At 42.5% G+C, this 21,395-nt stretch overlaps 3 protein-coding genes across 6 annotated transcripts; 2 read left to right on the top strand and 1 right to left on the bottom strand.

Annotated features, from left to right (window-relative positions):
- Positions 1-3,643: 3,643 nt before the first annotated feature.
- On the top strand, positions 3,644-7,410 carry hmox2a (heme oxygenase 2a). Its single transcript, XM_069168103.1, has 7 exons — positions 3,644-3,693; positions 4,575-4,692; positions 4,773-4,890; positions 5,291-5,458; positions 5,645-5,968; positions 6,096-6,228; positions 6,718-7,410. Exons 2-7 carry the CDS (start codon positions 4,607-4,609, stop codon positions 6,843-6,845), a joined length of 957 nt encoding a protein of 318 aa, XP_069024204.1. The 5' UTR covers positions 3,644-3,693; positions 4,575-4,606; the 3' UTR covers positions 6,846-7,410.
- Positions 7,411-8,940: 1,530 nt separating this feature from the next.
- tmem186 (transmembrane protein 186) lies at positions 8,941-11,821 on the bottom strand. Of its 3 annotated transcripts, none has more exons than XM_069166944.1 (2): positions 11,711-11,798; positions 8,941-10,833 (listed from the first exon to the last, which is right to left on the bottom strand). In XM_069166944.1, the coding sequence occupies exons 1-2, from the start codon at positions 11,717-11,719 to the stop codon at positions 10,180-10,182; spliced, it is 663 nt and encodes a 220-aa protein (XP_069023045.1). In that variant the 5' UTR covers positions 11,720-11,798; the 3' UTR covers positions 8,941-10,179. The 3 variants fall into 3 exon arrangements, 2 of the variants coding, with proteins under 2 accessions (XP_069023045.1, XP_069023046.1); XM_069166945.1 differs by lacking the exon at positions 11,711-11,798 and adding an exon at positions 11,436-11,583; XR_011179122.1 differs by having other exon boundaries at positions 10,748-10,833; positions 11,745-11,821.
- A 207-nt stretch (positions 11,822-12,028) lies between these two features.
- On the top strand, positions 12,029-19,259 carry gde1 (glycerophosphodiester phosphodiesterase 1). Of its 2 annotated transcripts, none has more exons than XR_011179121.1 (6): positions 12,029-12,298; positions 13,224-13,399; positions 14,459-14,564; positions 15,317-15,409; positions 16,934-17,207; positions 17,418-17,506. XR_011179121.1 is itself a non-coding variant. In XM_069166943.1 (6 exons), the coding sequence occupies exons 1-6, from the start codon at positions 12,029-12,031 to the stop codon at positions 17,563-17,565; spliced, it is 1,005 nt and encodes a 334-aa protein (XP_069023044.1). In that variant the 3' UTR covers positions 17,566-19,259. The 2 variants fall into 2 exon arrangements, 1 of the variants encoding a protein (XP_069023044.1); XM_069166943.1 differs by having other exon boundaries at positions 16,934-17,145; positions 17,418-19,259.
- The last annotated feature ends 2,136 nt before the right edge of the window (positions 19,260-21,395 follow it).

The following is a 21,395-nucleotide window of genomic DNA, read 5'->3' as shown; positions in this document are numbered from 1 at the left end:
TTTTAGATTTCCTTGGAGACACAGTGGATCAAGATATACAGGGGATCAGTAAATTCCGGGGGTTGAAAAAAAAAAAAAAAAACAACTATCCCACATTGCAGAGCTCAAAAGAGGAAAATCCTCAAGAACAACTTTCTGGGTTATAAAAAAAAAATATAAAAACAATCACAGTAGCTGTTATTAAAGGTCAAAAATACTCTACACTCATATTCAGTTTTGTTTTTTAAGAATTCTGATCTAAAGAAAGCACTTAAAAAAAATTCAAAAACAACTACATTGTTGTCCTGCACTTGACTCACATGTTTATAAAACAGCACATACTCGCTTAGAGGAAATGTAACTCGCCAACGGTCTAATCCCGTCGCTGCATGGAGTCAAGCTGCAGCCCTTTGACTGCAGCTTAACCTCATAGCTCATGGATGTCTAATTGAAGCACACAGTAAAAGTATGACTGTTCACTTCCCATGTCTCGTTACTTGGTCTCACAGGCTCCCTCCGTCCTGCTCTCGCATCCACCTGCACATTCTAACGAGGTGATCGCAGCGCTCAAATACCAGACTGTGATCACATCACATGCCTGCCCCATGTGTACACTTTCCTCTCTTTGTTAGTCCACAACCTTGCACACACATGGAGGCCCGGGCCGCTTCCTGCAGGCCAACGCAGGGAGGTGTGTTTCTAATTATAAACCTGATCCCGGGTTAAACACACTCTCTGCTGGCCACCGCAGCCACCAGGATTTATGGTACTCGCGTTCAGGCCCCCCCCACCCCTGAAACCCACCGGAGAAGCAAAGCTCTGCACTCTATTTGGCTGTAAATCAAATAAGTATGGCCAGTAGCTGCCAGTCTAGCGACCAGATTGTGTTTTATCCTGCAGGTCTGTTGGATAGATTTCACTGTAATGCATCATCCCCGTTGGTTTCTCAAATATTGAACTTAAACTCCCGTCCGTGGCATGCCCAGGTTCTGCATAGTGTGACTGTAACATGACTGAATATCACAGTATTTGTTTTCAGACGCAGGAGTTTTCACTTGTTGAACATGAGCTCCTGAAGGTCGGTTTATACTCAAGCATAGAATCTAGCGTAGCGAGACACACCTGACTAGAAATGAAAGTACAAATCACACTGTGACTGGTTCGCTTGACAGCATCACATTTCCTCATCCGTTTCTCTCAGAAGCCTTCAGCGTACAAGTATATCATTTTCCAAATAACACTTGAATCTACCGTATTTCGTAAATATGGATACCACTTTTATGTCTGTGCACAAATATGAAGCTTGAGCTGGGAGACAGTTAGTTTAGCTAAGAAGCCACAGAAAACAGTGAGCCTGGCTTTCTCTGTTCAAAACCACCATCTGAATTTTATTGCTGTGTCTTGTTCATTTATTCCCTGCATATGCAGGCATGTAAAAATTATATGTTGGGGGTTTTACAGAGAGCAGAGACTTTTGACATTTTTGTTTGTGTTTGTCATAAACAAAGAAGATTCAGCATAGTTGTTAGTGAGCCTCAGAGATGTAAGTAACCTTCATGCAGACATACGTCAAATTACAAGGGATTGTGGATAAAATAAGTCTTTAAGACTGCATGAATATGTCAGCCTTGAGAGTTAGATATATTTTTAGTTCATATTTGTCAATGAGAAAATAAGCCATCTATTTTGACAGCGATAGACCTGAAACACCAAGGACTGAAGTACAGTTCCCGCATTATTGAGGTCAAATACCAGAAAAATGTCACTAAACACAATACATATAAGGTCACATGCTGTTGCTGCAACGCCCAAATAGTCTAAAATTTGAACCGAGCCAAAGTGAACCCAGCTCTGGATTATTTTAGCCTGCGCCTTTTCATTATTGAAAAGACGAGGAAATCCTGCAGACAGGAAGGTTTCCCTTCTGTGTAATAAAGATCCAAAATATTGTGCCAAAAACAATTTGGAGTGTGGTAAACAATGTGAGGGAACAAACATGACTCTGGCATGGCTGGACAGTTGACCATAGCAGCGTCATGTTAACCCCAGGGACCAGTTTAGTACCGACAGGGAATGATACAAACAAGACAGTGTCCAGGTTGCACTGTGAAGAATGATCCTTGACCCGAACACAAGCAGTCAGGCATACTTAAGAGTATTACACACCAGTTCCTATATATTGTTAATCACTAATGAATCAGAGAAAAACAGCCAAAACACTCAAACACAGGAAATTGTATTCAATATAAAGCACACAAAAAAAAAAAAAAAAAAAATCACTCGGGGAGGGGGGGGGGGGGGCAATGGAGTCAAGGTCAATGTAATATTGTTGATCATAGGAAGCTCGTCTCGGTTATTCACAATGACAAAAACAAACAGAGGTGGGTCCTTGTTTGGGCGTTTTGGAGCAGGACAGCAACAAGTAGAAGTGGGGTTTTCCTACAATCGAGCAGTGCTCTCCAGGGCCCTGCGATACATGAAAGAAGCGCTTGGAGCTGCCAGAATCTCTTTCAATACTTGCAGAGGAAAAAACTGCAATCCCAGTACCTTTGTTCCTTTGTTCTTGTTCTCAAGTATTTTTCTGGGAGCTTATAGGTGAACTGAGGGTGTTTTTTATCCAGGGTGTGACTGCAACAACACAAAAACAGTCACTGTATAGTGGATTTTTAAAAAAAAAAAAATTTTAGGTTGAGTAGATGTATAGATTAAGAGCAATGTAAACAGCAGGCCAAAGGAGGATGTGGCATACAAAAATATGACAGTGACATGTAAACCATACATTTCCAGGGCATTGTCTGTTGCTTCCAAGGCCCGACGTGTATATTTTTTTGCATCCGTGACATCATGGTTAAGAGGTAATGAAAAGCAAACACTGCAGTGATATAATGTAAAGATATGCACTCGTATAGATTGGGCTGTGAGTTGCTGCAGAGTTTGGTGAGGTTATAAAGTTACTGGATATTATATTTACATGCAAAACTGTAGTGACTGGCTGGGAAAATAAAAACACCAGTGGCAGCGTTTCAAATGAGTGAATAAATGAGAATGAGTGCTCCATCTGCACTGCAGACCTGAGTTAATGACACTAATCAGCTGCGACATGAAATGGTATGAGCGCTTCTTCATGTGAGGTACATAACATGGAGTCTAGTGACACCTGGTGGTGTAAACAGCACACTACTGAGTGGAAATAAATATGCGGTATGTGTTTAAAACTTACAACAGTTCACCTCGTGAACACAACTTCAGGATCTAAACAAACAAATACATTAAATCTTCGCCAATAAAACTTAGAAATACATAGCCTATCTTCATTTTTTTTTTTTCTAGGGTTGGTATTAGATTGGATCAGCAGGAGGGACGTTCTGCCTGTGATTGGTTGTAACTTTGTAAAAGGTTTCAAATGGAATTAGGGACCAATTAATTAACAGCCAGGTAAGCAATTACAGCAACGTACGGTGTACAACCAATCACAGCAGGGTGCGCTTCCCTCCGGATGATCCAATCTAGCGACACATTATGAATTCCACCACATGCCCCCGCCTCTTTTCTGCAATGAGAAATCTCATTGGTGCAGAGTCTTCAGCCTTAACCAATCAGCAAGCCTTTTCTCCGCAGATACGGATTGATTGGCTTGTTGTCATAGAAACCGCGCCCCCTGCACCTTGTGCGCTGCTGTCTCAGGACGTGCAGAGAAGGCAGCGTTTGAACAAGGTAAACAAGCCTTTCATTTTGATTTTACGAAAACACTGTCGTTATACACGGTATGTGTTTGTGTTCACAGAGACAGAGAGCTCATTTCCGAAGTCAGTGTGGTCAACAAACTTGTAATTGTCAGCTTCTCGCATAACAGACGACGTGCCGTGTCAGTTTTGTGACCGTCTCCTCAAATGTCAGCTCGGTGCTTCGACCTGTTTCAGGGTCAAAACTGCCAAATACTAATGACAGGGAGAAAAGTATTTTAAAGGAACAATGCCGCAACAGCCTCACAAATAAGCGCAATGTGCACGTGGCTTTTGATCAGCTAACAAGTGAATTCATCGTTGTTGCAGACCCTCCTGTGGTGTCAAAATAAAGCTCTTAAAGTGCTATGTAATCATATAAAAGTCGACTTTTAACAAAAATTATATAGAGGCCATTTAAGTGATTAACTTAAATGTTATGATGTAGTGAGTGGTTTATCGTCAGCAATAATCTTTTTAGATTTATTTTTCAGTCATTTTTACACTCTTAACTTCAAGCTTTTCTTTTCCACTGTTGTAGTGACCAAAATCAATGTGTCAAAAATATTAGGGCTACTAAAGATTATTGTCATTGATCAATCCGCAAAGTATTTTTTTTTTTTTTTTTTGATTAATCAATAAGTTGTTTAGTTTTTCAAATGGTGAAAAATCTGTCGTTTTGTCCCGACCACCAGTCTACAATTAAAGAATATTCAGGTTATTATTATTATTATTATTATGGCAAATTAAAGAAAGCCAAAAATCTTGATTTAACCAACTGACTCTTCTCTCTGCTGAAATCCCAGTGTCTTATCATAGATCTGTTAGCATTCATTTGATTAAATATCTTTATCTCTCTCCTGCCTTCTGAAGGTGAAAACAGAGCGAGACAACCAGAGACGGAAATGAAAATGACGTCGGAGCCCAAATCCAACGGTGTGGCAAAAGGAGGGGCGAGGATTGTTGTGGACGACGACGACGAAGTTCTCAGGTATAAAGACGTCCCTGATCAGCCGTTCGTTCTGAAACTTGTTCATTGTTCACGTCTGTCCCTCTCCCTGTTCCTCCAAGTCCAACCGACCTGTCCGAGTTGTTGGCCGAGGGAACAAAGGAGTCCCATGACAGAGCCGAGAACTGCCAGTTTGTCAAAGACTTCCTGAGGGGCCGCATCAAAAAGGAGTTGTTTAAGGTTGGCATCCAAAGTATCTTACGCTCGTCTTGCACACAATAAGATGAACCTCCAAAGATGTCAGCAGAGTCGGCAACGGTAACTTTATTTACAAAAAAAAGTAGTAAAAGTAGTAAATTAGTTAACTATTAAAACATGAAACCCACTTCGCTGCGATTGTTGCTCTGCCGCAAACACAAAACAAGATCAAATTCATGCTTTGGCTTAGGAAACATTTGATAAACAATAGAGCCGAAGAAACTGGCAACATTTCAGCTCTGGAGAACATCGGTTCATGCATCAAAACCACAATTCACAAATGACCCGTGTGGGATGTGTAGCAGTTTAAAAATTGTTATTTATAGTTGCAATAATCAAAAGACAGAAACACGTTTTCTCCCCCCTCTTCCTCTGTTGTCAGAGAGGTACGGCAGCTCTGTACTTTGTCTACTCGGCCATGGAGGAGGAGATAGAGAAGAACAGGGACCATCTTCACATCGCTCCAATCTATTTCCCTGCAGAGCTGCACCGGCGCGAAGCTCTGGCCCGGGACCTGGAGTATTTCTATGGAGAGGACTGGGAGAGCCAGGTGAGCAGAGAGCACTCACAGGCTGTATGTTATTCTCTGGTTACAAAACGGGACTTCCCACATGGCTGGCCCATTTTATTGGTCGATTTTCCTGATCATATTGTATAATGGATTCGAACTTCTTCACTTGACATCCAATGTGCCTATCGGACGTTTGCAAGTTCCCTGGCTGTGTTCCGTCTCCAGATCAGCCTCTCTGCAGGCACCAAGCCTTACGTGGACCGCATCCACGAGGTGGGGGAGAAGGACCCGGTGTTGTTGGTGGCCCACTCCTACACCCGCTACATGGGCGACCTCTCAGGCGGACAGATCCTCAAAAAAGTGGCCCAGAGGGCCCTGAAGCTCCCCTTCACCGGAGAGGGTCTCAACTTCTACCAGTTCGAGGGAATCCACAGTCAAAAGGGCTTCAAGCAGCTGTACCGAAGCAGGATGAACGAGCTGGAGCTGGACGAGGACACCAAACAGATCATTGTGGACGAGTCCAATCGGGCGTTTGGCTTCAACATGATGGTGAGGGAGCACAGAGGACACATGGTGACAAAAATCATCATGAACGCAGGAAAAAAAACTTTACAATACAACATATTGTTTGAATGGTCAGAGATATAACAAACATCTCCTTTTATTCTGGAAACAGGTGTTCACGGAGCTTGAAGAAATTGGAAAGACCATCAAAGAGGAAGTCCAAGACGCCGATTTTGGACACAGTCACGCAGAGATCATGGAGGGTGGCGATATCAACAAGTGCCCGTACTATGCAGCTAAAATGGGTATGAAATCATTTTAAGTTTTGAGCATACAGTCATGAAAATAACTTCTACCAGGAAAAAAAAAAGAAAAGTGTATTTAAAAACGAAAACCACTCAAGTACAAATATCACTCCCACAGATTGTATCTCCGCGTTATGTTTATGAAATACGTTATCAGTGCATTTAAAATATTATTCTGTAATTAGAGATTTTCAAAAGTTGTCATTTTCTTTGAGACAGTAACAAACAGACTAAACCCTCTGCTAATTAAAGTTGGATTCATGCTAAACCCCAAATACAAGGACTGCTGGAATTTTGCACCTCTAATATAGTACATGCAATAGTGCAGTTTACTATATGATAGCTACACTGAAGAGGCTGTAGTCCACGAAATGACTTAAGAGCACAAACAATGTGATGAACCGTCTTCCTGCTTTGTCAGTTCTCATTCGTTCATGTAATCTTTTCACCTGCCCTCCATCCCTCATCTCCTCCCTCTCCTAAAAACAGCTGCCAGTGGGAACCCCACCTACGCGTGCCAGTTAGCCATGACGCTTCTCAGACATCCACCCTGCCAGGTGGCTCTGGCCGCCTGGGTGGCCTTCCTCGCCGGGTTTACCGCCTGGTACTTTCTGTGACCTCTGACACACTCGATCTGCCATCTGATCATCATATCTGAGCGAAGAAAGGAGGATACCGTAGCATCCCGCCAAAATTTCTCCTCTTCAGTTTGACTGTTACCAACCCGAAAAGGGCAAACAATAAACCATAAACTGAATGTTGTTTTTTTTTTAATTATATTTTGTGCCAAGCATTTGATGCATTTGCTCTGTGAACGTATTTATTCTTATTTGCCCTCATTAATTCCACTCTGTGGGATATACTGCTGCTTTATGCCCGTGAGACTGATAATAGCAGGGAAAGAACTTTTATGATAATGCAGTTGTTGTGTGCAATAAAAAGCCACTTTAGGATGCATGTTACATTGTATGCTGTATTAAATGTCAATACGTATGCACAGTTTATAGATACTTCAGCATGTAAACATTTTTTGAATCGCTTACTCTTCCTCCAGGGGATCAACATGAATGTATTCAATATGCAAGTGAATTACACGTCGTCTTGAAAATGTGTGGCCGTCTGGAGATGCCCTGTACAAATTGTTGTATATTTTGTCAGCCACTAAACAACGGTTAAATCTCACTAAGGCTTCTCTTTAATAACATTTGCATTTTTGTGTCCGAACCGAACTTGATTGCACCTTACTTGTGGCAAACACACACACACACACACACACATACACACACATCTATGAAGGTCCCTAAACTCACACAGCATGTGAGACAAAAGTCATGAAGTCCAAAAGTACCAGCCTCGACACCAAGATGGAAACCACTAAAATAAAAATTCCCCCTTGGGGATTAATAAAGTAACTATCTGTTTATTATCTATCTATCTGTCTAAATGACATGCGGTAAAATGTTTTCTTACAAAATGTATTATAATCGTTGAAAGAAGTTGTCCACTTTGACGAACCTACATACTTTGTCCGTGTAAAGAATAAATATCGCGCAAGAAAACACACAAAATATTGGCTTACAGATAAAACACTGGCTCATAGGAAAGCCAGATTTACGCGACAAAACGATAATCAACATTGTTATTTACTCGCAAACAGCGAGCATACACAAAGTAAACACTGGTATTATGTAACAGCAGCTGTGCACTGGCTCTGCCAGATTTACAAAATATCTCGGAGATAAGAACATCGCTGATATTAAAAGCATATTATAAAGTATAGATATGCTATACAAGTCCCTTAATGCTTCACGTAAAGCACCTTGAATTTGGAAATAAACGTACCTTGCCTTATGAGCAGTACTTGCACGCTGTCCTCGTAGCTATTAGCCGTTAGCTTCACCCGCTCCTCGCTCTGTCGCCGGTTGTTCGCCGCGGACCTCGCCTGTCATCGTGTGTGCTGCTGCTGCTGCTGCTCCCGCTGTCAGTTGTAGACTCTCACTTGCTCGTTTTGTTGTTGTTGTTGTTGTTGTTGTTGGTCTTTTCGGTTGCTTCGTAAAGAAATGCGAAAAGTCGCTTTTCGGTCGCCATTTTCGGGGACGTTGCGCGCGTTTGCGTTCGGTGACGTCACCAGTAACCTTTGACCTGGCAGTCTGCCCTCAAAACGTCAGTTCCAACCAGACTGAAAGTTTGGGACGTAAGATGCACTATTAACCACTTAGTGGAATCAAAATGTCATTAGAAAATTAACAAAACCAACAGAAACGGAAAATAAAAGCCTTGTTCTTCCTTTTTTTTTTAATTGTTATTCTCGCTGTGGACGTGCAGGAACTATAGTGTCCGCCAGGGGACGCTGAAGTGTTTTTTTATAGTGTTTACCAGACTTGTGAGAAGATTCCAGCTGTATAATTTTTTTTGTCAATTTATATAAAATAAATATGGATTATTTTTTTTATTTTTTTTTTTTTTTTTTCATGATGTGGGCCAGTTTGGACAATTTTTCTTTGTAAAATACATGTACCAAGTTTGAAGTAGTCCATATTCTATAAAGTCATTTGACATGCAGTACATATACTGGAGTCAGACGTGGAACCTCAGTGACTCAATATATGAAGTGATTAAAAGTGAATCAAGCGGAATTCAAAACTTTAAAAAAAAACTTGGTTTGGTGTTTGTCTGGTGTCATTGTTGTTGTTGTCGCTGTCAATCAATCAATCAATCTGTCAAACTTTATATATAAAGCCCTTTTCATACATTTCTGTGCAGTTCAAAGTGCTTTACAGATGATTGACAGGTAAATGATAAGACAGACAGTTGTATACCAGAAAAATAAACTAAATTTGGGCACAAATTAAAAACACTTTTTTTTTTCAACTATTGTCAAAGGGCAAGTGGGATCGTTTCTCTGCGATGGATGTACTTCCTTTTTCCGAGATTATCCTGCGTAAATTTTCCTATTAGGTACATGTGGCTCGCATTTGGCGAGTGATAGTTGCCATGGACAAAAAGGAGACTTGTATATATGTACAGCGCCATGTTTGATTTGGAGCAAGGTTCTGAAAAGAAACCCGGCAACAGTCATTTTGTTTGCATAACAGCATATATGAAATTATATGTACTCATATGTGTGGTCAATAATTCCCTCATTCTGTAGCTGAGTGTTGGTGAATGTTTTCTATAATGTACTTAATTATATAAATAGTTTTCAGTAAAGGCATCTCAGTGTCTTATTGCTTTATAATTTAGGACAGATACAGGAGATCATTCCTGTCGACCGCAATAAGACTGTACAATAACTCACCTCTGGCAAAATCCATCACATAACAATAACACTGTTGACTGTGTTTCTTGGTTGTTTGTATATAATATATATAGATATATACTGTACTGTATATACTGTATATACTGTGCATTTTATATTTTATATTTATAGTTTTTGCTGCTATTTTTCTGCTATTTTATTGCTTTTCTATTATTCTACTATTATCTATCGCTTCTGTATGCTGCTGTAGCAAAAAAATTTCCCCTCGGGGATTAATAAAGTAACTACCAAACCTAACCTAACCTAATTATTTTATTTCATGCAACCAAGCATGTTGACAATCATTGTTTTAAGATGCAACACAACTATTTGCGCATTTAAAATGTGAGGACACTTTTACCAATAATGACTTTAGATTTTATTTTACTTTCTCTGCTTCTTACATTATCTGATCATTATCATTATCTGATTACCAGACAACAGTAATCCTACATATCACCGCAAACTTTATTCACTTGGCATGTTGTGTCACTCTCGAGGCCACAGTCCTGCTGAAGCCTGCAAACATGCACTCTTACTTAAAAAAAAAAAAAAAAAAAAAAAAAACCTATTCTGGCTATTGATTGGACGTTTCAGACTTCCACTGTGTAACATTTAAATTTTTAGTAATTTTTTACATTTCGAACAAATAATCATTTTAAACTTCCAAACACCTTCTCAAAACCCTGCCTGTCCACCACACGTCCAAAATGAGTGGAGAAATACAACGTCTGTGGACTGCTGTATGTCTTAAGTTTCAATATGGTCTCATTTAGGGAGTCCCCTGTATCCCCGATGGTCATAACGTCCGACACAGGCAGGTACACGTCCTGACGTTTGCCCCAGAAGGTGAGGTGGGACACTTTGAGCGTGGTCTGGGACGGGTCCAGGTACATCATCCCCACAATCCTCCTGAAGAGGTGGCTGGCGGCGTACAGCATGCCGCCAGCGAACAGCGCTATCCCCGTTGTGTAGCTGACAAGAAATAAGGGGGCGGCTTCCTGGAAGTAGAGGACGTAGACTGGGGGCAAGATGATCACCGTGATCGCAGTCTGGAGCAGTTTGAGCCGGGACACGGCTCTGAGGAGCTTAATGTGCGGCAGGGTGTAAATCACAGTGTACTTCTGTGCGGATAAGTCTGAGTGTCTGACCAGCGCTGTGATTTTAGGTGTGAGGGGTCCACGGCGGCTCTGTTGGACTGATGCGCGACCCGGTGAATGAGGCTGAATCCGACGTGCGAGCAGACACGATCCTCTGGTCCCGGACGAGATGTGGGAGGTTAACCTGCGCAGCAGCACCGACTGGATCTGTAAAAAAAAAAAAAAAAAAAAAGTAACATCAAATAAGACACATTTAAGACTTCTCCAGAGCCAAAACAACATGCAGATTAATTGACGAGCTGATCAACAGAACATGCGTCTGCAACAATTTTAATATTAAAGTTTGTCGTAGTCTGATGGCAAACTAAACAACTGCTGTTGAGAAAACGAGCAGAGTGAATGATATAATTTGGGCTCCACGAAACTGTGATTTATCTCACACGTTGTAGATATGTAAAGACCCGAGCGTGGAAAATAATCAGCAGCACCTGATAATAAATTATAGATAGTAAAGATTCAGTAGGAATCCTCCTTGCAGCCAGCTGTATAACAGTATGGGGAAACTAATATAAACATTCACAACGAGTTCATTTACGGCGGAGTAACCAGCACTAACAATATGCACGTGTTGGCTGTTGTGTAAATTACCCAGAAGTAAACAAACTGGAGACACACAAACATGTCCTGACCTACAGTCAGTGCAAAGCAGCAGCTCGTTTATGTGACCAATAATTCAGCTGTCACATCTTTCTGATAGACTGAAGAACAATGATAGCGATATCAGAGTTTGAGGAAATAAAGAGGCTCACCATGATCGGCGACAGGCTGAATACATAGACGATAAAAAAACAAAACAAAAATAACAACAACAACAACACAGAAACAATAATAAGAGGAGACCAAAGGGAACCCTTGAGGCAGCTAAATGCTACAAGCTAATACTTATAAACTTTGACCCGGATGTGCTAACTACCACTAACCGTCTTTTTTGTTTATTTATTTTCTCGCGTGCCCCCCCCCCCTCCCCTCTGCGGCAAATAATCACTTTTAGATATATTTAAAGACGACGTCCTTATTAATTCACCTGAAACATAAGCTTTTTTTAAAAAATTATTTACAACGTGACAGCTTCCGGGGTTTGCGGAAACGGACGCGGAAGTGCAGCGCAGTCACTTCCGCCGCGGAGCTTCCTCACAACAGGTCACTCGACGTCCGTCGGAGTCGCTGGTTTTCTCCCGATGTGAAGTTTATTCCTGGTCGTTTTCAGTTCTGGATGTTGGGTGGATGACAGAAACGTCACACTGACAGACGGCGGGGCTTGTTTTCCATCTGGGTGGAGGAGGAGGAGGGTGGAGGAGGAGGGAGGAGAAGGGTGGAGGAGGAGGGACGACTTTCGACAACAATGCTGCAGCTGGGAGATGAAGTCAGCCTCTACTCGCTTGTGTTCGCGGTGGTCCTGCTGGGGACCCGCAGCCCGCTGTGGACCACCGCCCTCACCGCCTCTTTCTACCTCTTTGTGGTCCTGTTCCGGTTCCCGCAGCTGCCGGCCAGCCGAGCCCGGCAGGTACTGCACCTGGCGAAGGACACGGCGGGCTCCGGCAAGGCGTCGGTGGTCGCCCACCGTGGGGGCGTGCACGACGCACCGGAAAACACGATAGCAGCCATCCGGGAGGTGAGAGGAAGGGGGGAGGAAGGAGGAGGAGGGGACGGGGGGAGGCATCTGGGGGCATTTCTCCTTCACACGTCCTGAGGTGCCCCAGTGACACACCAACACCGGAGGCTGAAATATGAAAATATGACGTCATTTCATCCCTAAAAAATAAATAAATAAAAAAAAATCTCCTCAATTTTCTAATCTAAATTTGGACCATGAATGTAGAAAGAAATATTAGGGCGCGAAGATTTGTCCCAACGCCCTTAATACAGCAGCGTACACTGTCCACAGTATCTCAGGTGGACCTCCTGTCCGCATGCTGAATGAAGTGTCCTTGGGAAAGACCCTGAACCACATGTTGCTCCCGATGGCAGTCGTCGTCGGTGTGTGTGAATGTGTGAACGGGGCCGCTGAGGCGATGAGGCGGCTACACAAGCGCAGACCATTTACCGTACTGAAAGTCTTGGGTAAACCTACAGAGTTCAGATCAGATCATAGCCACAATCAATACGATAGCGGAAAACATATCCAGATTCAGATCACATGTTAATACCAGGTGTAAATGGGGTGGAAGTGCACTGAGTGGGACATTTGGCTGCTGAAAATGACATCTTCTTTCTAAACCGTGCAATAGACATTTTTTTAAACGGGCGTTTATTTAGCATTTCCGTACCGCCCTTCGTCCTCATTTATGGACCGACACACTCCAGTACAGTTAGACTCTCATTTAAATCCTATTGTTTTGAACGTGGCGTGTCCGCTCTTGTCTGTTTTCACCTCCGGTAGTTTTCTAAACCAGTTTTAGCTTTGGAAATGAAGCTGCAAAGTTCAAGGTCATTTTGTCTTCAGAAAAAAAGATGATCACAGCAGTTGTTTTTTTTTTGTTTTGTTTTTTTTGGGGGGGGGGCCTGATCTCCAATTTTGTCTGTCTGTTCTGCTGTAGGCCAGTAAGAACGGGGCGACCGGCGTGGAGCTGGACCTGGAGTTCTCAGCAGACGGCTTCCCAATACTGATGCACGATGACACCGTGGACCGGACCACGAACGGGTCGGGCCCGCTCAGCCAGATGAGACTCTCCGATTTGGGCAAACTGGATGCAGCCGCTAAACATCGACTCAGGTAAGAGAGAAGAACATTCTGCAGCACGCGGCGCGCACGGAGAGATGCTCGGGATCCGACAGCATGCAAGTTTTCCCCGGGCGGGTTGAATATTTACATATTAAAACTGAAGTTACAGACAAGACAATGTCGTCGTGGCCTTTTCCGCCGAACTGTCGGGATGAAAAACATCGGAAACGGCGTCCGTGGTTGGTCTTTCAATTTAGAATGACATCTCACCAGCTTCTTTATTTGGTCTTTGTTTATGAAGCCCGTTACAGTGAGATAACTACGAGTATTAGTGTTACGGTGCAGTATTAAAAAAAAAAAAAAAAAGCAATACAAGTAAAGAAAGAGATCAGACAGAAGCAGTCTCTTTGTAAAATGTCTCTACAGTACCAAACTTGTCAACGCCTCGGAGGGATGGCAGCAGGAAGGACAAGTCGCGCCTGTTTTCTGGGCCGGTTTGTGGTCGAAAGTATTTTGATACTGCGGGCTACAATATCATTTATGGCTCTGTGATTAATGTTTGTTTGAAAGTGAGCCAGCCGGGCGTCTGGTTTTTGTTTCATGCTATCCAGCTGCGCCGTGTTTTATATCCGCTTATGAAAGTTTGTCTGTAAGAACACATTGAAAACACTGCGGCAAGTTTATGTTACCGTAGCAATAAATACTGACGTAGGAGCCGTCTGTTGACTCGTTTTCATAATTTAGACTAGATTGCGAAGGTATTTTCTTTTGACAGTTATTTGTTCAATGTCACCTTCTGCTTGTTTAGTTTTGGTTAACCAGAGTTTTGTTTAATGTGGATACGTTTTGTAAATCAGGTAAAACTGTGGGCACCTTCAGTTATATTGGTAGATTAGGTCCAGCATGCACTGGGGTGGGCCCATGTTTTTTTTGTTTTTTTTTTAAACAAGAGCAGGAGAGGCAGCAGGAACTAGGAGTCCTTTTGTTCTTTAACAAACAATTCGCATGGAACAAGGAACATTCGATGTCACCGAAGCACGCAGAGCGCACAATATGACACACGGAGGTCGGATTTGCGCTTGAAACCTGACGGGTTTCCTTCGTCGCCAGGGACAAGTTCGCTGGAGAGAAGATCCCAACTCTGGAGGAGGCGGTGGAGGAATGCATCAAGCTGCAGCTCAGCATCTACTTCGATGTCAAAGGTCACCCAGATGAGGTGCAGCCACAGAAACTCACACACAAACTGAGGCTTAATGATGTGCGGTGTGTCACTTTCACTTTTGTCGATGTTCTTGATTTGTTCCCGGGCAACGTGGCCTGTTTTAGAGATCACGACGGGCCAAAAACATTCGCTGTGCCCGAGTACAAAAGGATCTCCGTACAACTGCAGGAGTCCGATGGAGCCGTTTCACGTGTCGTAGATCTGAAACGGCCCCTCGGTTACTTCACCGGTCAAGTACGTACAGAGCGGAGAGTATTTCCGTTATTTATTCGCTTTGCGCTCCTTTTCTAAACGGCATACTACAGTGCACTGAGAAACAACACTGATCTTAACCGAATCGCCACATTTTCCCCCTCGCCATTCGAGGCCGCGCGTTCGATTCTTTAAACCTCCCTGACGCACAGTTGTGCCCTTGTACCATTTTATTCCGCTTTCCAGCCGGTGGGCGAGCGGCTCCACACTCAGCGCATTTTTAGATGAGCGAGGAATGCCGAGCTGCACTGGTGCATGTTGTTTCAGGCAGGGAAGCTCTGTGGTGTCCCCCCCACCCCCCCCCCACCGAACACCGCGTCTGTACACACACAGCTGCTAGTTGCAAGCGGTTGGACACACACACACACACACACACACACACACACACACACAACAACACAAAGCCCCCAGCACGCTGTAAACGTTTGACTGACCGACAATAACCGCGCGTTTTCTCCTCCTCCTCCTCCTCCTCCTCCTCCTCCGCCGAGCAGACAGCCGCCGCTCTCAAAGACCTGTATAAGAAACACCCAGTCCTCTACAACAGCAGCATCGTCTGCTCCTTCGAGCCCAAAGTCATCTACAGGGTAAGAAAGGGCACCTCGAAGTGCTCTGGAAGTTCACCGCGTCGGAACACAGACGGACGGCCTTTGCGCTCGCCAAAGCAGCTGCTACAGAATTTAAGTTTCAATTTCACGCCAGCACATATCAGATAGATTGGATAGATTAGATAGATTTGATTTTTATCAATCCCGCAGTGGGGAAACTTTAGTCGTCACAGCAGCATAGAAAAGACAAAAAGGCGCGCACAACATGAAAAGATTTGCAAATACGTATGAGGTATGGGAAATAAGATAGATTTTTTTTTAAAAAATCATTATTTTAGAAAACAAATGAGAGCAATGAATGAATACACACACACACACACACACACACACACACAGACGGACTATATACACAAAAACAAATCAAATGAAAATAAATAAACACAGCTTGGACGATGAATGGAAAGTGACCGGTGCTGTGGAATGAAATGACCACTGCGACATTATTTTAAGTCTTACTTTATGTATTTTTATGGAACTTTAACTCATACAATTTACACAAGGACACTGAGGAAAACGACTAATATTACATTTCATTTAGCTGACGCTTTTATCCAAAGCGACTTCCAACACACCATCGGGAGCAAATTTTTTTTTAGGGTTCAGTGTCTTGCTCAAGGACACTTAGGCATGTGGACAGGAGGAGCTGGGGATTGAACCACCAACCTTCTGATTAGTGTGCAACCCACTCTACCAGCTGAGCTATAAAGAGAACGGTTACGTTTCCGGGGAAGTTCAGGTGATCATACCTGCAGATATCACAGCAGAAAAACAACCAAAGAAACCATTTGTCGGCTTCAGCTTGCTTCCGTTCAGCTGACATGAATATTATACGATCACGGGGGGGGGGGGGGGTGTCTGGAACTTTAATATAAACTACAGTTCCTGGTTCTTTGTGACTGAATATGAACATTAACCACTTTGAGACAAAGTTGTTTGCATTTTAACTTGCATGATTTAAGTCCGTTTTAGTTTTACATCAGTAGTTGGACACACTCAGCTGACGTCTTTGCTAATAAATCGGCCATATTAACGGTTACCAGACGTTGGTTAAACAATATAAGAGCACTTTTTGGGTTGTTGTTTTTCTGTCCGTGAAACCGCTGAACTCCCGGTGTTCAGTGCTCGAGCTCCTGTTTCTCATTTTCCGTCACCACATCAATGATCGGTAGAAACTCTTTGACTGAGTAACATATGGCTCAAGACTGTCTCAGCGGGACTTACGCTTTTGTTTTGCACACACAGACACTAAAGGCAGTTATGAGTCTCGCAGGTCATACTGGGACAAAACAACCCTGTTATATAACAGCTTAGTTTGCGTTGTCTCAGAAAGACTCAAAAAAAAGGGACAAAAACATTTTGTAACAAAACAGGCGAGCTTTTGTTGCTCCTGTTATCCAACACACACACACACACACACACACACACACACACACACACACACTCTCTCATGTCATGTGATGTGTCTATTGTTCATCCACACTTTGTGATCCACCTCCTGCCCAGATGAGACAGAGCGACCCCGAGGTGCTCACGGCTTTGACCCACAGGCCGTGGAGCCTGAGTCGCTTAGGAGACGGTGTCCCACGTTTCTCGTCGCCATGGAAACACCACTGGATGACGCTGATGGACATCTTGTTGGACTGGGCGCACCACCACGTGCTGTGGAAGCTCTGCGGCGTCTCGGCCTTCCTGATACAAAAGAACTTTGTCTCACCGTGAGTCTCTGACAACATACAGTCACGTCGTCTCGGTGTAGCTGGAATCTACAATTTAAGATGTGAGAAATGATCGTCTTTAAAAGGACTTGATTAGATTCTTGAATATGTAATTATTTCGTTGAGAATGCGTGCATGAAATTCCTGTTTCGCTTGAAGAACACGTTGAAATTTTCGGAATATATTCTTGTCAAAGGATCAGACTAGTTGCTTTAAAGGTCCTTATCAAGTTGTTCACGCCGGGGAAACCCTCCCCGTCTTCTCGTCCGCAGGGACTACGTGCAGTACTGGAGACAGAGGGGGGTGGAGGTCGTAGCCTGGACCGTCAACACGCAGGTGGAGAAAGAGTATTACCAGGAGCTGCTACATGTCAACTACATCACAGACAGTCTGGTGGAAGACTGCCAGCCTCATTACTGAGAGACACGTCGTCCAGTATGTCCACGGCAGATTTCAGTCGCTTCCGATCAAGCGGAAGTGACGTCAGGTGGCTGAATCACTTCAATGAGGCGCTGAATCAGACATGCTGAAGACGTTTTGACACAATATGTTGGTATGGCGTGTCTGTGAGTGTGTTTACGCGTGCTTGCGAAACCTGGAGGTTTTTTTTTTCTAGCTGCAGTACTACGATAGAAACCAGCGGGCCCGTTGCACGTTATGCGGCTTTTATGTATACGGGGGTTTTGAATGACCAGGTTTCTCCTGCTCCGTGTGGATAGCCTGAAGAATCCCGAATATAATATGAGATAAAACACGAAAGCAGGATACGGATCTGCATGTAAACCCACTCAACGACACGTAAATCAAATGCACTGTATTCACCAACTCAGGGCTCAGATGATCTTTTTCTTTTCTGTTTGTTAATTGCGTCTCTTTAATTGTTTTTCAAGTCTTATGATGCCGAGCTTTGTCTGTGCTTTTTAATCAATAAAGATCATCAGTCAGGAGGAAATTAGCAAGAGATTACTTTTATCCTGCATAACAAATGAATATTAATGTAGAGCTAAACTAAATTAATATCTAATATATTTAAAAGGTGCGCATATAGATCGGAAATATAATATAGAACAGATCTTTCTTTTTTTTTTGCTGTTAGAAGTCAATATTGTTATTATAATCAATGTAGTTATACATTTCACTGTTCATTTTGCTATTTGAAGTTACAAATTACTGAAAACATTTTTTGTTTCTTGGTCATGGACTTTTGCATGTCTCCATCTGTAGAATATCAGGGAAACGAATTCTTTTCCAATACTAAAGTGAGAAGAGGTCATTGTCCACAGGGCAAACATCCCTAAAACATATCTAAGTGATGTTAGCGCACTTTTAGAGACATTTTCAGACTAGACATTGCTCAGAAAAGAGTAAATACGAAAACTTAAGTAGAAATGCTTGATCAACTTTACATGCATTTGCATTTAATCTATGTTGAATTCAATCTAGACAGAATTTACTATTTTAAAATCATCAAAAATGTATTAAGGACAATAAAAAAATGAATGATTACAGTTGTCATTTAGATTTTAAATAAATCCTGAACATTTGCTTGATTGTGAATTATGATTGAATATGTTTTTGTGTGACATGGAGCGGGCGAGTGGAGGGGAAATCAGATGGCAACCCAGCCATCCGTTGGTTTGTGAACTGCCGTTAGGGAAGCCTCAAGTCTGTCATTTTGGCAAATGCCATCTTTGTTTTTTTGGAGGCAGAAGTGACCGTATTTGGACGAGCTGGGAAACAGCAAGGGGCAAATCTGACTGAGAACCCACAACAAACACACTTCTCTTTAAGGCCTAATATCGAACAAATGATGGAACTATTTACAGAAGGACCACCAGAACACTGATCAGAAGGAGGGAATTCAACTAATGAGACCAAAATGATTTGTGGGGAAAAAAAAAATCATTGACTTTGTATTTCACGAGAGAAGTTGACACTTTTTGAATGAGAGTCTATGGCGATAGATCTTTTTTGGGGGCAACCCCTCGTGGCCATCAGTGGTAATTGCACATTAAGACACTTCTTAACTGGTTTCACATTTCAGACCCTGGAGTCTACGTCCATCTTCATAAACAGTCTGTGGTGGAAATGTGTATAAAATGTTGGATATCTCATTTTTAAAGTGTAGTTGTCGTTTCTTCAATGGTTTTCTGATTCCCATCCGTTGTCAGCTGATAGTCTGCAGCAAATTATTCAGTAGAAGAAGATCTAGTGGCACTCACGGACACTCGTGGATACCCATGGTATTTGGAGAACATAAAAACACTTTTGACAGTCATGTTTCCAGCCACTAATGTTTTTTTTTTTAATTATTATTTAACCACACAACCTTGAAAATCTGTGCTGCTTGTCTCAAGTCTACTGAACTATTTTTGAACGTCTGCACGGTATAGAACAGATTTTGGATCTCCACATATAGAGGAGCAGTTTTAAAGATGCTAAATTGGCCACCTTTTGGTGTCTCTGCTGTTAATGCTTAGTCTGTGTGGTGTGGACTGTTGATGATTAGCCACTTGGCCTGGAGACTCAGGTGACTGACCCACATAGTACAGATGAATGGGGGGGCTGAGCGGGAGGCGTAGTGTTGGATATCACCCTGGATAAACCTGTCTGAGCCGCTTTCTCGTCCGTCCCGGCTGATCTTCAGCTGCTCAACACGGACTTCTTCACACACCGTGCGGAGCAGCTCTGGTGATTTTCACCCGAACAGCAGAGGAAACCTGCCGTAGTAACGTAAGAACCTCAGATAGATGTGATACGAGGAGCCAGGAGAACGATGAGCCTTTACATAGAGCATAGTGGGAGAAGATTTTTTTTTTTTTTAAATGAATAGGAAGGGTGGAAATAGGAACATCACATTGCTGCTTCAGGGAGATACAGGTTGATAACTAACTAGCGGAGTGTAGTGTGAGATCTGCCTATGTCAGCGAAAATGGAGTACAGAACAAAAGTAACTTTTCATGAATGGACAAAGTAAAACTATGAAGTCAATGAAATATGTCTTCTCTGAACTTTTGCTTTCTGGTATTCCTTGAAGAGTCTCAAAACTGATGCAAGATTGCAACATTTCTTCCTGCAGCATATTTTAAAGCCAAGTGATAAATCATGCAGACGATAAACATGTCGCTTATATCAGACAATAAAATATATGAGGATGAGATGGAAACCAGATAACAAAAAAATAAAAACATTTAAGGATGTCTGTTGTACTATCAGTCCTTGAAAAAAAACAATCATTCATTCAGAGGTGTTGGTGCTCAGAGGTGATTCATCCAATCACCTCTGAGCACCAACTGTGATTGGATGTCCACGTTTGAACTGTGGGCTCCAAATATCAGTTCAATTGTCCATTTTCGTCTGACATTCTTGGTTATTGTTTAATAAATAATTAGTAAATAATCAAACCAACAAACTGCAGGAAAAAAACAACAACAAAAAAACACCATCCGATTAATTTCAGTTGAAGTTGAAGTTCTCTTCATCACCGTGAATGAGCTTTTGGTTTTTAGGTGAAAGGTGATCGCTTCGCTCCTCCTACAAAACCGCATCTGAGGGGCGTTCAGTGACGTCACGGCCGGGGGGCGGGAGGGGTGGCCTGCGGCCATAGATCCGACCAGACGTAAACAGAGGCAACGAGAGCGGAAACTGAGTGGGCATAACTTCAAAATAAGAGCCGCTAAACTTACGAGCCTTTAAAGCCCTCTGAAAATACTCAGTACTTGTAAAGGCAAGTAGAAAGTAGACAGAGAAATTAGGGTTTGCTGTTCTGTATGGTTTAAGATAAACTTCATTTTATACATTTCTGCTGCCTATAATGAAGGTAAATATATATTTTTGGTGGTGCTAAAATCATTACAAAAATAAGAAATTATGGAATATGGAATTTCAATATATTTATTCAAACCTTGTCAGTAATAATAGTGCGTTTCCACTTGAATGTATTTCATATTTATGCTGGATAAGGTTGTTATTATAACTATGTTGGACTGCAGCTCAGTGGATGCATTAAACTGTTAACTATAATTACAAGTGCAAAAGGACAAATGCAATTTATTATTCAGTATGTATAATAAATGATAGCATACAGCACTGAACACTCCCTATCCGAATCAATCGCACTGAGTTTTCCCCAGTTGCGTTGCTGTTTCATTTACAGGATGTCCATCAATGCGTTGTATTATTGACGGATCAACACTCTGTGACGTACCGACACGTGGGGTCCTCTAAGGACCGGACCCCTCCTCGTGTTG

This window comes from Embiotoca jacksoni, unplaced genomic scaffold (assembly GCF_022577435.1).
Source record: "Embiotoca jacksoni isolate LCO1_2020_lvr unplaced genomic scaffold, fEmbJac1.0.p SCAF_4, whole genome shotgun sequence".
In the NCBI taxonomy this organism is placed as follows: Eukaryota; Metazoa; Chordata; class Actinopteri; family Embiotocidae; genus Embiotoca; species Embiotoca jacksoni.
The sequence above is the reverse complement of the archived record's forward strand: the minus strand, read 5'-3'. Positions and strand labels throughout refer to the sequence as shown.

Coding starts and splice junctions, on each gene's coding strand:
- hmox2a (XM_069168103.1), top strand. CDS start 4,607: ATGAAAATGACGTCGGAGCCCAAATCCAACGGTGTGGCAAAAGGAGGG. Junction 5,459..5,644: donor GAGAGGACTGGGAGAGCCAG/GTGAGCAGAGAG, acceptor TTCCGTCTCCAG/ATCAGCCTCTCTGCAGGCAC. Junction 6,229..6,717: donor GTACTATGCAGCTAAAATGG/GTATGAAATCAT, acceptor TCCTAAAAACAG/CTGCCAGTGGGAACCCCACC.
- gde1 (XM_069166943.1), top strand. CDS start 12,029: ATGCTGCAGCTGGGAGATGAAGTCAGCCTCTACTCGCTTGTGTTCGCG. Junction 12,299..13,223: donor CGATAGCAGCCATCCGGGAG/GTGAGAGGAAGG, acceptor GTTCTGCTGTAG/GCCAGTAAGAACGGGGCGAC. Junction 14,565..15,316: donor TCAAAGGTCACCCAGATGAG/GTGCAGCCACAG, acceptor TCCGCCGAGCAG/ACAGCCGCCGCTCTCAAAGA.